We start from the raw sequence: 17,560 nt of genomic DNA on the forward strand, positions 1-17,560 counted from the left end.
AGCTGTCAGAATGGCCTCTTGTTTCTTGATAATCCAGATCAGGCAGGAAAAAAGCTGTATGATTTTGCATTTTTTTATTCAAGATACTGTCTAAAACCAGCCAGTTGCCAACAACAACAAAACGACCTTAACAAAACCCTGAATTGATTTAAGTACTCCTATTAAGTAATTTTTTTAACCAAAGCTAGAGGAAAAAAAAATATTAAGACTTAAAAACTCCAGTATAAGGCTCCACACCCTAAGATCACACACCAAGACCAACAAAGCAGAGCCACATCTGAAGTCAATTCTAGAATGTAATCTCAGTTGATGAGCTGCATCTTACCCATCTATGAATTCGCCCTTAAGGACATACTTTTCCAGTTAAGTATTTTAATAAGACTCCCAAATGAGTTTTTGTCTATCACAAATTCATTGTTCAGCTGAAGTGCAATTGCACACTGCTGGAGGCTCACCGTTTTCAAGATGCAATTCTCAGCAGTTGTTTTGCCCATATAATCATCAGGGCAATATAAAACCACACAAAGTATTCAAAGCAGTCAGTCCAAGCTGCAAGAAATGATGTGTGTGGGTAGCCTTTAGTCGCTAGTTTTCTGCAATGGTCAGACTGGAAGGTACCTCAGGCCTGGGATGCTACTTAAGAGGGGAAATTCTGTGCTGAGGTGGGACTCAAGTTCCATCACGCCTTTCATCCTCTTGCATAAGGTATTACTGAAAAGTTACTGCTGTCTATATAAATAAAACCCAAATGACATGGAGCAGTCCAGCTGCATTTGTACCTCTGATGGAGATGGAAAGGCTAAGCAAGCTACAGTAAGTAACAGGCAGATCTTTCACAACATCCCATGCTGGCTCTAGGCTCTGGGGACAGTTTCCAGCAATGACCAGTAACAGCTCAGTTCTAGAGTCCATAGTGCTGGACAGGATTTCAGTGACAGAGGGAAAAAATTAATAGATGAATGAATTATTCAGCCAATTTTATTATTATTTGCACTAACCTGACAATTTCAGGTATTTCCATCTGAATCACTCTTAGACGGGACATTGGTAGTGTCCAGGATCTACTACCAAAAATAGCATGGGACTCCAAAGGGTTAAAAGCCAGCAGAGAAGAATCCTGCCCATCTAACATTCATATTCCTATGCATACACTGTTTTATAGTGGCACATAAATTACAGGCATTCATCACTGAGATGCTGTGCAAGGAAATTCCCCAAAACCTTGAACTACAATTTGATGATTCAACAGGAAGACTTAAGGCAAACAGAGGAAGTAGGGAAGATGAAAATACTAAGTTAATCTGTTCTACTTAAACAGGATTTGGGACCTTCTTACTATCAAACCGTAGCAGCAAGAATACGCCGCTTCTATAATTTGCACTAACAAGACATAGGAAATCTAGAGCAATGCCTTCCTAGGCATCAGAGAATTTTCCACTACAATGAGGACATCCCACAAGATCTCAAAGATCCTTGAGAAAAGGGCAAACAAGTGGTTAAAAACCCAACGCTGACTGGAAGTCAAGAGGGCTTGAGTCTGACAGAAATAGCTAGGGATAAACGGTACATCTTTGTTTCCATTGCCACTCCAGGAAAACACATCTCAGCCCAACTCCAGCTGCCAGCCAGAGCCTGCCCTTGCTTCACCTTAGTCTGCTTCATACTTTCTTCAACTTGGCCCTCTGTTTTAAGCTCTCTCTTTTATACAGAAAGAGGAGTCAAATTCTTCCTTTAAGAAAAAATGTAAATAAAAATATTATTCCACCTTCACTACAAAATTATCATCTGGTGAGGCAGGGCAAACAATAAAATTGATGAGATTTTTCTGCACATGGTTCTTATCGTAAAACCAGAAATGCTTTTGATGCCAGGGCATGTGTTCCTGTCCTTGTTTTTACCTGACAGAAATTTAAAAAAATAATTTTAAAAATAATCTAAAATAAAAAGAGACTGTATCAAAACAGCAGTAAGACAATTCTTCAGCTTGCTGGCACATGTAAGTAATTCAAACTTAAAACCAGATCTATGTTACGGTGACTGTAGATCCAGTGGACATACAAGCATCATTCCAGTTATATCTGAAGGATACATACATAGCCTTTAAATAAAGAATACAACAGGAACAATGTATCACCAGCTTTCTAACACCTTTTCCAGCAAAGGCTAGTCTCTCAAAGGAAAGTTTTCCTCTTTTTTCCCCCCCCCTTTTTAATAGAGCATGACCCATGCTCTATTACACTGATCCAGATATAAAAAGCACACAACATAGTTATTTCTTTAAAAAGTTTAAACTAGCAAAACTTAACTCCCTTTTAAAAGGAGTGAAGCGATACGTCAGCAGAAGCATTTATGGTTCTGAATTCAGGAAGGGCAGCCAAGTAACATGGCACATCACCAAAAGAACATCTAACTCCTGGGTGATCAGTGGCATTATGTGACTACTTCTGTTGCTGCCCATCACCACTCAGGGGAACAATCAATTATTAAACTGTTAACTTTCTAAAGACATGGCCCTGAACAGGGCAAAAGAGCTGCGTGGAAATGTCCTAAGCTCAGTTTTTATTCAGCATGACTGTAGTTCTGGATGTTATGGACAGATAAGCTACAAATATGTTGTGAAAAACTGAATGTGGTTTTTCTTAAACACTGACAAAACATAATAGATTAAAAACTGGCAACGAAATATTTTATCTTGGTACTGAAAACATCTTCCTACAGTATGCAAAACAGCATGTGAAGAGCTTGGCTACAGATGACTCCCAATGAAACAAAAGCTGGAGTTAAATTCACATTACTTCGACCAAAGAAACACCAGGAGACTTCTGAGTGTTAGCAGAAGTTACGATTCATCAATCAATCAAATCAAAAGCAGACACAGAGGCTGCTGGAGAATCTTACCAGAACTCGATCGCCAATTTTGAGCTCCCTTTCTCCTTTCTTTAGCGATCCAGCTTCGGAGAGATTTGATATAGATTCACTTGCCGTTTTTGAAAGATTACTAATCTGAAGAGGAGTTGAATGTTCTTTAGCAGCAAGTGGTGAAGTTTTTTGTGGAATTCCTGAAGGGGGAAGTGCAGCAGTGGATGAAGACACCATACTAGCAGCTGATGTGGAAGTTGGTGATGTAGCTCTAGAAGCGTGAGCTGTCTGCGTACCATTGGCTTCATCTTCTGTCAGCACTTTTCTTGTTAATTTTGATGGTCTTGTAAATATTCCCCTCAAGGGTTCACACTGGAAATAGCGAACTCCAGCCACAGAGCCATCATTCTTACCAATTGGTTCATCTAGAACAATCCCTGCCCACTGTCCTGGAGCAAACTGTGTTTCACCAAGGAACTGAATAAAACCAGGTTTATTTCCATTGACCCAAACGCGCTCCCCAACTCTGAAATCATCCACAAACTCTTCATGTGAATCTGCAGTGGTTGTGTTCGAGGTCTTTTCACTGGAAGCTGCTTTTTCTGCTGGAGCTGGAATCAAGCACAATGAGAAAGCAACAGGAATCAAATACACTTGTATTCCAGTGAGCACCATTACTTAGTTTCAGTGTTTGAAACAGCATGACTTCTAAAGAGCACAATTACTAATTTTCTTACTTAAGAAAACACATTAATCTCTGGAATACAGGAATTCATAATCTAAGGACTGAGACACTGAATTAATTTAATGTTAGTTTTGGTAACTATCTTGTAAAGATGACAAGTCTTACCTCAAAAACTACCCAATCATTTTTATCATGATAAGGTTTATTTCATGGAAAACTGATTAATTACATCTGATGAGCAACTTCACATTTTCCACAGGTTGTGCACTTAATTTTCATTAGATTAGAAATACAAGCAAAATACCTTAGCATAAGTGTATGCTCATAGCTTTCAAGGTACATTTTTTAATTAAAAGATAAATAAGGGGAAAAGTAAAATATTTAAATATTCCTTACCAGCTGCAACAGGTGTAGGTGTTTTCAGCAATGTACTCCCATGCTTGATGGTCTTTGAAGGAGCTTTAAGTCCACTTGGTTTTAACATACTCATCTTTTTGCAATACCAGCGTTAAACCTCTTCGTCTGTAGCAACTATGTTTTTCCAAACATGGATAAAATATTACTCAGGGTTTTCCAACTCAGGAACAAACCTGTATATAAAAATATTAGACATGACAAAAAAAAAAAAATCAGTATTTTTAACCCCTGCAGAAGACATTCCTATACATATACACACATACTGTGGGTATGAAATACATGATAAAAGATGCTTTACAGTAACAACCAGAAGCATTTCCCAGGACAGCATTTCCAACCCCTCATCTTTCAAAGCCCACTTCCTATTAAAAGACACCACATCTAAACCTCAAACATCAAAATAACTCACTTTGAGTGCTGCCATATTTATCTTGAGCTTTAAACTAAAAGGCTATTTTAAGAAAGAAAAACAAAACCCTTAACAGCATTACTAACATTACAGAGATACAACCACACTGAGCACCCTACTGTTTTCTGTCACATTTTTCAAGTGTTGCAATACCTCAGCAAAAGCAACTTGAAAGTAAATAACTAAATGCAATCAAGAGAACCAGGATAAAAATAAAGTTTTTAAGAGCTATTGTGACTGAAAAACTAAGCTTGAACCTCAAATTAGATGATGACATCTAAAAAGTAAACATCCACCTCAGCTGTACATGATGTTTTAGATCATGAGATACACTGGCTCACAGTCCCCAACACAGTGCCCCAGCTACGCTCCTCTGGAAGGAGGAGGAGGGACTCTTCCCTACGTTGCTAGGATAGGGCTCTGCTCTGACTTGGAAGCCAGCTATAAGCTTTGAGAGCGCTATGTCATGTGGGTTTTGCCACAGAAGGCATCTTCCTTCTGATAACAAAAGCTTTAGAAGGACTTTTTTCATCTACAGTGAAAAAAAAAATCTATTTCCCCCCTGCTTCGCGAGTATGAATTCAAAGCCAAACTGTAAGGGGGGCTGGTCTGCCCTCATCTTCAGAAACAAACTGTTCTGCATGAACACAGCTTGGCTATCTGCTGGGCTTTATAAGGCACTGACAGAACAGCTATGCTCACTTAAAACAAACACAAACCAGCACCCAGCTAAACAAGCACCTAAGAAAAAAAAGAAAAAAGGAAACACAGACATGTAGCAATAGAGTGTTTGCTCAGAGCATGCTGAACAAGAACTATAAAGCAGGTCTGGGTCCTGCTGTTTACTCAGCATTTTGGCACCGATCAGTAAATATGCAGAGGCAGAAACTTGGCTGATTGTAAACATCCCAAACAATTATTAGCAGTGCCCAGATGCACTGGGCATGCAGGATGTTTAGCGGCAAGAGAAACACTGCTCAAGGAGAGATTGGTACAGGAAGGATGACTAAGCCAGCTGTGTCGTCTACCTACCAGTAGAAAGTTTACCTCCTGTGTGCTATTAATAGGCACCACATTGGTGTTCCTGAAAATCAATTCACTGTGAAAAAAAGGAAAGTATCAGGCACACTGCTTTGTGAACCTGAATACACAGTGAAACATTTCTTCTGCTATTTCAAGACTGGCCACGACAAATTCAAGCCATTTTCTAAGGAGTCTGAAAAAAGTGTTATACTTTAAAAAAGCATTCATTACCACCTTGGCTGTTACCGTGGATTTTTTTCTACAATTTAAGTTATGCTACATGAAAACTCCAAAGTGGCACTGTGAAGGTTTCTGCTTCACATTACATCACCCACCCATCTGCAGTTATGACTACTGAAGAGAAAAATTTCTCCATTGTTTTTGCAAGATGTATGCCAGTTTACTATTAATTTTTTTAAGTGGGAGATTTCATGCTCACGCACATAAAAGCAGAGTTAGATCTCTACAATCAAAGCAGGATAGGCTTGAAATATGACTAAGCTGTGAAAGAATTGGGAGCACACAGTTATACAGAAGAACAACTAGAGGATCATGTAAGATGTTGCTTTGAACATAGCGGAAGCACAGGTAAAGGATTGTTTCTAGCTCCTCCCACTACATACCTGACCTTCCTACTAAATCTAAGTGCATCAGATTTCTTCAGATTTTGTTTCAGACACCTTCTAAAACTGCACTTTGCTTTTACACGCCAAGGATTTGAAAGGCCTTAGTAGGCCCTACTCCCTCCCCTCCAATGCCAGCACCTCCATTACTTTCCTCAACCCATCAAAAATCCCTGGAATGAAAAAAACTATACATGATAAAGAAGGATTTGGTACAAATACAGAAATGTGAGAAGCATCAAGGTCAGTTCTTTTTAGTTCAGATTTCTCTGTCAATGCCAAACACTCATCTATGGAAATTCAGTAACCTCATTTAAGCCAAAGGCAAGTCCTCCTTAAGAAAAGTTGCCTCCTAAAACCAGGAAGCTAGAAGCTGTCTTACAATATTGCGCCATTCTTCTCCATATACTACATATTTTTCCCCCTCAAAGAGTATTCCAGCACCACACAGGTAGTATAACCATCTATATTGTGCAAGAATAGATATATTGAGAGAAAACAAACCCTGAATTACTCCCCAAAATTACATGTTGCCAGCTTCAAATAATTATTTATTAATAGATGTTGAACAAACCTCTGCTCAAGAGAAAGTTAGAATGTTCCAATATTGTATTTCTTGGCTCAGGGCACTCATTCATACTTTAATCTTGCTCTCCACAGTCATGAGTTATATATTTGCTGTGTCATTTGCTTTTCTCAACATACAGGCCTTCAACTAGGCCAGAAGTAACACAATCCCTCGTGCCCTGGTTTCAGAGTTACTGAAATTATAGCTTAATCCAAAAACCTGCTAAAATACAGGCAAGACATTTGGGTAAATTACTGCCTTACTGCAAAAGTGAAAATGCAACTTTTGGTCTTAGAAAGAGACGGGACCTTCATAGTAGCATTTCCCAATAGAATTCATAAAACACTGAGAGCACATAAATTTTTAGCAAGTGATTTAAGCATTAAACACTCCAGCATTTCCTAACAGGCTCCAGATGTTCATTCCCTCATTTTATTTCTCATAAGAGAGAGCAGCTAGCTACTTGATTTGTTCTCCTGTCTCAGCTCTCCTGAAAAAGGATGTCTATAACCAGTAGGCCAAACATTAACTGTAAGTTCAAAGGATCCTATCAGGAACCTAAGGAAATGTCCAGAAAGAATATGCCACTATATACCAGTGTAGTATAGCATGCATGGATCAAAGCAATCCACAAACAACAAGTTGAGAAACACTGTTATTAAGAAAATAAATCCTATTAATCTGCCAATAGATACGAATTCCACTGGCAGGTTGGGATCATAAGTAAATTTTAACCATATAACCCTGAATTCAAAAAGCAGAATATTTTCCAACTGTCAAAAAAAGGAATTCCTATAATAAAAAGAAACCAGCTGTCCACCACTGTTTCTTTCAGGACGTTCTTTTCAACAGCTAATATCCAAAAAGAAGTAAAACATGATTAAGTAAGCAAATGGGAAAAAAGCTGAAGCCTCAGTTCACTCCTCTTAAGAGCACTACAGTCACGGTAAGAATATAACAGTACCAATAGCTCTTTCAGCTTCATTGACATCTGACAAATGTGCTGCCACCACCTCCCTCTCTTTCCTCAGGGCAGGTAGTGCTGTACAGAAAACATTTCATCTGATGAACTACTCCAAATAATTACTTGATTTAAGGAAGAAACATTTGCTAGCATCACCACTCATGACTACCAAGGAAGAGATGCAGCATTTTCATAGAGAAAAGCAAGTTGCCCGTCCACTTGGTACAAATGAAAACGAAGAGGACATTCTGGAATAGAGCAGCATCATGTTTGAACTGACTCAAAACAGACTGCACCATCTCTGTCTTCTGCACACAGACACATGCAGTCTGACTCCATGCAGTGTATTTGAGGCTGGAGCACTATTATACAAATAAACCACAGGAGTAAAGTGAAATGATTACCTGAATGGATGATCATGTGCTATTGGTAACATGAGTTCTACAAAACCTTTCAAATTAAAAAGATTAATATTAAACTTAGTTAACACCATTAAAAGACTAAATAGTAAATGTTGGAAAATGCCTTTCAATACCAACACATTTCTAAGCTTCAGATTGTTAATCCTGCTAAGTGTAACAGTGCTTTGCAAAATACACACAAGTATTCAGACTGACAGAGAGTGAATAGTCTAAAAGGGCTGTGTAGAAGAGATACCTCTGCTGAAAATCTCACAGGGATCGGTGACCAGAGAAGATCCCATGCAATCCCAGTGGTAGCCAACTGGTAGGTATCCAGAAAACAAATTCTGGCTATACCATCAACATGTACAAAATAAACAAGAAAATCCCTTCTAGAGAAGTGATACGGAAAACACATTTCCAAGACCATCAAACCCAGTAACTTCACTGTCCTGAGAAAAAAACCAACTCACCACCTGACGCACTACGCTTAACTAACAGCCCAAACAGCATTTCTTAAATTACTGTTTCATACTCTTGATGTTCGTATCACTATTGCCAAGCTTTCAAAAGCTCATGAATCATTCCTCAAATTACCCTGACACTGGTTTATAGAAAGTAACTTGGAATTTTAAACCTGGAAAGTTTTCTCTTCTAGCCCATGGGTTATTCCAAGAGCTCAGTCCATCTGTGGTTACAAATGCTTACAACTCCTAAAATTATTGCAATCTTAAAACTTTAAAGTGTATAAGCATCTTCTGTATGATTCAGATTTAGGTCTTACTACTGCTTTTAAAGCTATATTTGTGGTTGGCTGATGTGAAATTTCTGTATAAAGTGAGTACATATTTCCAAAAGCACTTAAAAAAAGGCCTTTAGTATAGGCTTTTTGAAATTCATAGAAAATTTAAAACCATGTTTCTGCTTTGAACAGAATAAATACCTTTGCATTGCTATTTGCTTCTTGCTACTTCAAGAATATTTCTCTCCATGTCAAGAGATCCAGCTTCTGGAAGGTTCAGATAGGAATGAGATTACTTTATCCACAGGAGGTCCACAAACTGACCAGCCCGGGACATGCCCACCAACATGCTTCCCAAATGATTCTGGATGAGGTGGACATAGCAGAGGGATACACTGCAGAAGGCAGACAGCCTCACACCCCCTCCCTAGGTAGCATTTCCACCATCTGGGTTTGCTTCTGAGGAGGAAGACAGGTGTAGTCACCCACTACCATGTATTTCGCAGCCAGATTTCTCCTGATTTGGAAAACTGCCATGTCAGCACACCCAGAGCGTGAGAGATGAGCCGTGGCCTGGAACAAGAGTCTTTGCTCTGCCATGTGCTGGGTCTGTTGGAGATATTTCATATTGGCCAACCAAAAAGACTGAATCACCATTTTGCAAGTGTAGGATTACACTTACAATTAATTTACACAGCGCATAATATCCATTGTAAATGTCACACTAAGCTTCAACGTCAGTTCTGTAAAAATGACAAGCAGCTGAACAAGAAAGATGGATTTGGAAGCCTTCATGCATAAACTTTTCACAACTTCTCCTGTCATGACACAGCATGCTTCATATTCCTAGCCAGTTACAACTTAAACACAACCATTCGGCAACTATGGATTCACTTCTCTTTGCATTTAGCCACTGAAGCCAATTAGTGAAACAGTAAATGAACTCTCTGAACCCAACGCCCGTGGCTTGGTGCAAATTCAGCACATTTTGTCAGCTCCAAAGCATTTACTGAATGAGCAGCAAGTTCAAACTGAAACAAGCCAGAGAAAACCATAGGCATCTGATAACAAAGCAAGTTGCAAACAGCAAACTATTACAGTACAGATGAAACGGCCTCCGTAGTAGGCACCGAAACCAAATTGATTATCTGAATGCTGCTCAAGTGTATCAGGGGTGTATCAGGAGGAGTGTGGCCAGCAGGTCAGTGAGGTGATCCTCCCCCTCTACTCTGTCCTGGTCAGGCCCCACCTGGAGTATTGTGTCCAGTTCTGAGTCCCTAGTATAAAAAAGACAGGGATCTCCTGGAGAGAGTCCAAAGAAGGGCTACGAAGATGATTAAGGGCCTGGAGCATCTCCCCTGTGAGGAGAGGCTGAATAAGCTGGGGCTGTTCAGTCTTGAGAAGACTAAGGGAAGACCTAATTAATGTCTACAAGTATCTTAAGCAGCTAGCCCCTTTTCAGTGGTCTGTGGAGACAGGACAAGGGGCAATGGCTGCAAGTTGGAGCACAGAAAGTTCCACACCAACATGCGGAAGAACTTTTTCACAGTGAGGGTGACAGAGACCTGGAATAGGCTGCCCAGGGGGGTGTGGAGTCTCCATCTCTGGAGATATTCAGGACCCATCTGGATGCCAACCTATGCAATATGTGCTAGGGAGCCTGCTCTAGCAGGGGGGTTGGACCCAATGATCTCTTGAGGTCCCTTCCAACCCCTACAGTTCTGTGATTCTGTGATTTCTCTGTATTGTTCAGTGATCAGAGACCGTGGGATTAGAGACATCTCCAAGTATCATTTAAGTTGAGATGAATAGAATTTCAGAAAGTATTTATATAAAAAGCAGAAAATACACAGAATTAAGAATTTAAGATTTCAGTAGAATAAAGGTTGGAATTTTGGAGTCTAAATTTGATTACTCATTCAACACACAACAAATAGAAGAAAGGGAACATTTAAAAACATGACTCCAGATTTATTTTGTCTCCCAGAAACCATGGATTTTGATGTCAATTGAATAATATGATGATCTGAATATATTCTTCAGGTGCCTCACTACAAGACACCAAAATAATACCCACCATTTAATTCAATGTTTATCATGCTAAGTGCCACCATATCATATTTATTTGGTTTACCCGATGCTCTGCTTACTGCCAGCATCAAAATATATGGGCTGGTACATGCCTGTCAAAGAGTGGCTTATACCTCACTTTTAAAGGTAGAAAAAAAAATTTGCAGTTAAAACTCACTGCTTGGGTAGGAAAAAAAAAAATAAAAGGAATCCAGACCTTTCTCTCAGATCTGCTGTTTGCAGATACTGGCACAGGAAATAAGTAAAAATAAATCAGTTTCTGTGTTCTTAACATAAATATGAATTTTATAAGGGACAGATTCTTGAAGATTCTTGAATAAACAGGGATCTTGAAGATCCCTGTTTATTTTAACTACACATAACTATTAAATGAATGGAATGAAAACAATCCTTTACTCTGCTGAAGTACCCTCAAAATCACAACCAGGATTACTCCGGAAATTACTGTTGCGTGCAAGCTTTAGTATGTCTTCAGTCTAACTCAAAATACAGTTTACTTTTGCTATCATAAAAACACAACCCCAAAAGCTTGTAACAAGTTGGGAAGTATGCCTGCTGGTATGACACAGCTCTTTTGACAGTATCACTGATTTGATGAACAAAACCTGGAACGAGCAGCTGACAGATTACCCAAACTAAATCATATCCATATGATCTCTAGCAGAGATCCTGAGAAATCTTTCAACTCTTATCTTCGAGAGCATTTGTTTGGATAAACATTACTTAGTCTGAAGCAACTAGTATGTTCATTAAAACAAAGATACCCAGAGGATATTCAAAACAGTCCCAACACCATAATGCAAACACTATGCCTTGTCATCACTCATCCTACTACCAAGCACCAGCACACCGCAGCGTAAGGACAGCCCCAGAAATAGCTACTGGTTTTCTGTAACTTCAAAGAGTGAATCTCTGTTTCCTTAAAAATGCTGGGAACCATCCTTCTTCCTACTTCCTTGCACACTTAAAGGGCCTGGGGAGGAAGAAAATTTGTTCTTTGGGAATCAATCTAAATGCCCACAGTGCTGTCCCTCATTAAGGATATGGCTCATCTGGAGCTCAGCCAGCAACTTTAGACTTGATTCTTAACTGAGACAGACAGTACACACTGTATTTCTGTGTCATGGAGACAACTTGAACTATTTTCCATGTGAGTTCTGTGATCCACAGCATATTCAGGACTGAAGACTTTCTAGATTATCTTTCAACATCAGGGCCTTTATGGCAGCCAGGCCTGCATATAAATCTGCATTTCTCCTTTGATTTTGAATGTGCTGGGTTAATTTCAACAAAATAAAATAAAGACAGGAGATTTCTAAAATAAAATACTATATTCTTACAAGTTTCACAGAAGTAGTCAACCCAGTAGGAGAAAGACTTGTGTTCAAATCACAACCTTGAGTTTTTCCCAATGACTTTAGGTCAGACCAACTAATTTCTGAAGCAAAAGAGAAGAAAAAAGCATATATACTTGGTAGCAAGAAGCTATCAGTATGTTTGAAGATAACATAAAATTTTAATATAATATAGTTAGGAAGGTTAGCATCAGGAGATGCTTACAACACTGGAAAGTTGGTAAATTAAACATGGCTTTTTTCCTATCTTGGAAAGTGCAGGATATTCACTGCAAACTGGATAGACAGGATTCTCTCTGCATACGCTTGGGAGAGGGAAATGGCAGGGTAAACTCCTACAACTAAGAAACTCTACTAAGAACAAGATGAATCAGATCAAAGATAGTAAGAGGCTTAGAACCTCAAACCATCAGTCAGATATTACAGCAATGCTATGAGAAAGGTAAGTCATTAAAGCTTCTGCTCTGCTTGTGGATTTTAATTCTGCATCAAGGACGTTTTAAGTCACCTTATCTCACCATTCGAAAACTTGCTATGGTCATCCTAAATGCCTTGAGATTCTCACTAAAAAATACACCTGAAACACAATTAAGACTCCTGAATACGAAGCTCAAATAAGAGAGGGTGTCTGTAACAGTAAAAAATTATTGTGGGCTAGTGATATCATTGCTTTTTTCCCCTTCAGTCTCTGTTGCTATTTCTAAACACAGTCTGTTCAATTTTTTAAAAAGATTCCCATCTTTAATTAATAAGGAAGAGCTGATAACTGTTCAAAAGCTTAAAAAAAGAATCACAGAAAATATGATGCAAACTCTGACACTTCAAGTTGCCACTGTACAGGCGCATTATAAAAATGTCACCGCTGTAGTCTATTAAAAGCTCTGAAAGCACATGATCCTCCTAAGCACACATCATTCTCTACAGAATGAGTCAAGGATTGAGACACAGAGCAAGTTTTCACCCAAGAAAGTAAATGATTGCCACCTCTCCTGGTAAGCCTGCTATCAATATTTACTACTTGCCCTACATTTTCCTGAGGAAATGATTGCCATTCCCAAAAGCCCTCCATTTCACTAGCAAGGAGAGGAATTTGGCTCTCCACACTGACTTCTGATCATGATAAAGCACTTCACCTCAGCATGGGCATTCAGTCCGCAATAACAACTGAGTCTGAAACGGTAGAGCATCAAGGTTAAGTTACTTGGGATCTAACGTTTAAATGAACATTTGACAAGGAAAATATCACCTCCTGTCAGCCTCAAAACCAAACACCTATAAAAAAAAGCACAAGGCTTCTTCCTAACACAATTACAACTGAAACAAAGATGCTGCTTTTTATAGTAGGGATTTAATTTTGATAGACTTGGGTGAAACTGTAACTGTTTCACACTCTGAAAACATCAAGTCAGCAATCCCTTTTTAGCTCTCCATGTTCTTAGCCTTTTAAATTAGCACCATGACTGCTATATGGCTGGCATATAATAAACTAGAAGTACAAATACAGAACTTAGACAAAGATCGCTGTGATTGAGTGGATGCGGCTGCCAAGCAGAGCAGCAGAATGAGAGTGTCAGATGAGCTAAGCTCTATCAAATACTAAGTTCCTCTCTTTGCCTTGCCATTTCACCACTAAATAAGCTAAAAATTGACAGCAATATCATAAACATCAGGAAAACTGAGCAGTTTTTAATGCTTTTTCTTGAAAAAGTAGAGTGAAGAGATGCCTTATAACTTAAAAGAATGTAGGGTAGGTACTATTCACCCCAAAGTCTTCTGTCTGAGTTTGGAAAAACAGTTAATGAGACATTTCAGGAGGAAAACCGTTGGACAGGTGCTAAGATAGAGATTTGTCCAGTCTGCTCATAGATGCATCTCCTCAATCCTTTCCAGCACTTTGGAGGGCAGCAGCTAGATACCACATTTCTGGGTGTTTCTAAGGGTCAGTTAATGTAAGTCACTAAGTCATGTGAGAGCAGCATCACTCTACAAGAACAAATGTGTGTAGAGGACAGACACCTGGACAAGCACAGACATATCAGTAGGTGTTTGGAATATCAGGGGCCGTGCTGCAGACAGAGCTGGCTACAGTTCTGCTGGTCAAGGAGAATGAAATGGTTGCTCCAGCAGGAATTGGCATCAAGCTGAGGGCAGCTGAGATTACAGCTAATGCAGTATATAATTGCCTTTCATCAAATAACAAAACACCATCCATCTGAGGCATTTCTAAACATGCCAGTCCAATAAGGATTCCAGTGCGTTACTTTTTATACATGCCAACAGAGCCAGTAGACCCTAAGGAATGCCAAAAAATCAAACAAGAGCTGCATTCATTTACGGTCATCATGTTCAAACATTAGAAAACTTGCATTCAACATACAGAGTTAACATTTGACCTGAATGTTTTAGAGAAAGAAAGAAAAGCAGTTTTGAAAAATCACGTTGACAGGATGGATTGCTCTATTTCTTTTGAAGGAATATCTGCTCTGAAATATTCTCAGTCATTCCCAAGAAAAAGTTTAATGTGGCTAAAAGGATAAAGGGAGGGACACTAAAGGAATTATCCAACCTGTCCAAGCTAAGTAAATAAAAGGCTGTTCTGGAGATTCACCTTCAGATGATACAGTTAAAGCTCAGACAGGAAATCCACAGGAACTCTAGAAAGTCATTGCAATCAGCATACACCACCTCTGTTCCTTCCTACAGCAAAATCACATGAGAAAAGAGGGTGTTTATTTCCTACAGTACACTTCCACGAGCAGGATATAAGACAGCTTGCTTTCTGCCCCTCACTAAAACTTTGAGATATGCTCTTTAAGAGACATCATACAAGCTATGTAAAACTCCCCCCCCAATAAAATCTCCCTATTGATACAGACATTTGAGGTCAAGTTTCTGCTTCAGCCAATGCATCCTTCTCCCCTCAATACACCCAAAGCTTTAGAGCACTTCAGCACAGGCAAAGTCTTCTAGTATGTATAAGGACTGGACAGGAAGAGAACCCTGAAATCTCGTCATTTTAAACCAAGTACCAATAATCCTCTGCACGTTTTTCTGTCGCTCTCCATTCAGTATATAAAAGAAGTAGTTTTGTACCTGAACAGTTATATACTCCTTAGATACATTGCTGTTGAGGTGTGTGGGGGGAGTTACTTACTTCCTCCCTGAATTGGATATTATGCTACACATTGAAGCTGGTGCACAAAGACACCTTAAAAAAAAAACCCCAAAACACCAGAAGTTTGATGTTGTTAGTTTCAGAATTACATGGACATTTTATTTAAAGAACAGAAATATTTCACAAAGCAGCAGACATAAAGGCATTTCCTCTTTTGTACCTCTTTCCTTTCTTCTTCCTACATATTAACACTAATATCACATGCTTTAAAACCCTTCTGCTCAAAGATCTCAAAGCAACCTGTGAACTTCCATAAAACCCTACCCAAGCAGCACAGTGGGTAAGTGAAGGGGTAGGGAGGAAAGAGTCTTCATCTCAAGGTCATAGATGCAATCAAGATCATGTACATTCACAAACTAAGTTTTCCTCCTCATGCTATGTTTTGGAAGAGATTTTTTTGTGGTGTTGGGTTTAGGGGGAGGGTTTAAGGGTTTTTTTTGTTATTATTATTTAAAACACATACACAAAAACGTTATAATGAAAGGGAAGACTAACTCCTGGTTCTAATGCAGCGGGAGCCACATTAACATGTGAGTAAGAGAAACAATTACCTCGTGCCCCATGACAGCTGAGGCACAGGAAAGAGAACACTGAATCGCCTTAGGTAGCAGCACAAGTGATACAGCGGGAAGCAGGAGGGGCCAGAGAACAGCCTTTGCCGGGGACCCCCCACACAGGTCTAACCCGGGCTATGAACGTGGCAGTCAACTCTGGCTGAACCACCCCGATCCGTGGGGCGAAACAAGAGCAGCACACCTGCAAATCAGTAGCTTTGAAAACACCACAGGCACGGGCAGCAGACATATAACCAAATAAAGGACAAAGTAAACTACAAGGCAAGTCATTAATAAGTAAAATATTAGCATGTAAGCGCGGGATGCTGAGAACCCCAGGTCGGGATTTACCATGAAATGCTCAGACATCCCCCCCAACCCGGACCAGCCCTTCAGACCACTGAGAGCAGCACAGTGCTACATCCTCGGAGAGCAGGACTCGGGCAGAGCCCACTCAGAGACCCTCCCGTCCCCGCCTGCTCCTCACGAACCACGAAGGCACCCGAAGGCTCTGCCTGGCGGGAGGCAGAGCGGTGAGGTGCCCGGCCCAGTTGGGATGCTGAGCCCCGCACCTCACCGCCTCCGAGTTCCCGGGGCTGGCTGCTCCAGGAGCACGGCGGGCAGCCAGCCCCGTCCTACCGAGGGCACGGCGGCGGCGGGAGAAGGGAAGGGAGCTATGCAAGAACGGAATGAGCCCGGCAAGCCCGAGCACACGGCTCGGGAACCTGCCAAACCGGCTGCTGTCACGGTGGCCCTGGCAGGCCGGCGGGGAAGCGCAGGCACGTGTGGCGGAGGCTAACAGCTCCCCGCGGGGGGTAGACACCCGCCCCAGCTCGCAGGGCCTCGCCCCACCCAGCCCGGCATCGCCCCTCCGGCGCTGCCCACACAGCCCAACGCCCCACTCCGGGCCCCACGCGGGTCCCCCACCGCAAGGTCCTCCTCTGCCGCCGCCACCCAGCCACGGCCGCCCCGCCGTTCCCTCCCAGCGCCTCACCGAACGCCACCTCGCTTCCTCACCGCCTCCGCCCAAGCAGCCGGGCGCGGGCCCGAGCGCGGGCACAGTGCAGCGCCCGCCGAGACGCCCGGCCAAGACGCGGAGGCCCTGAGGCGGCAGACTCCCAACTCCCTCCGCCCTCCGACGGCACCGTCACCCTCCCCGCGCGGGCCCCAACGGTGGCCTCACCGCTACCGGCTCCACGCCGCCGCCTTCCCTGGCCGCCGCCAGCGCCGGGCGCAGCTCCTGCCGCCGCCTCCCCTTCTGCAGCGGCGGCGCCTCCCCGGCTCGCAGGGGGCGGGGCGGGCGGACAACGTCTGCGCCCGGCCGGGCCCGCGGCACCGCGAGGCGGGGACTGCAGCAGCGGGAACCGCGCCTCCCTCCGCGCCCCGTCCTCGCTCCCGCTCGCCCGCGTCCTCTCTTCGCCTCCCTCCTCGCCTCCTTTTCCCTTTGTCTCCCCCTGCTTTGTTCGCCCCGGGGCAGCCCGCGGGGGGATACCCACCGCCGGGCAGAGAGGCTCTTGGCGGCTCTCCTCCACCGGCGGTATAACCCGTACTTCCCAGGCAGCCGGCAGCAAGCACCCGTGGGGAAGACAGGCCCCGGGGGAACCGTCCGTCCCGGCGGCCTGCGGGGAAGCCGGGGGAGAGGGGACTTGGCTCGGTGAGGGGGCCTGAGCACCGGTAGCGCTGCCCCCGCGGGG

General features: G+C 42.0%; 1 protein-coding gene across 3 annotated transcripts in view; it reads right to left on the bottom strand.

The window, feature by feature from the left end:
- Window positions 1-17,122, bottom strand: part of CLIP1 (CAP-Gly domain containing linker protein 1) — a 71,880-nt gene extending 54,758 nt beyond the window's left edge. For all 3 annotated transcript variants that reach the window (XM_084272130.1, XM_084272129.1, XM_084272131.1), the window contains exons 1-3: window positions 17,050-17,122; window positions 3,941-4,134; window positions 2,899-3,470 (exon numbers count right to left, since the gene is read on the bottom strand). In XM_084272130.1, the coding sequence (XP_084128256.1) occupies window positions 2,899-3,470; window positions 3,941-4,034 (666 nt within the window). In that variant the 5' untranslated portion in view covers window positions 4,035-4,134; window positions 17,050-17,122. The remainder of the gene's footprint in view (window positions 1-2,898; window positions 3,471-3,940; window positions 4,135-17,049) is intronic.
- Between the last annotated feature and the right edge of the window lie 438 nt (window positions 17,123-17,560).

This window comes from Gallinula chloropus, assembly GCF_964237585.1.
Source record: "Gallinula chloropus genome assembly, chromosome: 17".
Classification (NCBI taxonomy): domain Eukaryota; kingdom Metazoa; phylum Chordata; class Aves; order Gruiformes; family Rallidae; genus Gallinula; species Gallinula chloropus.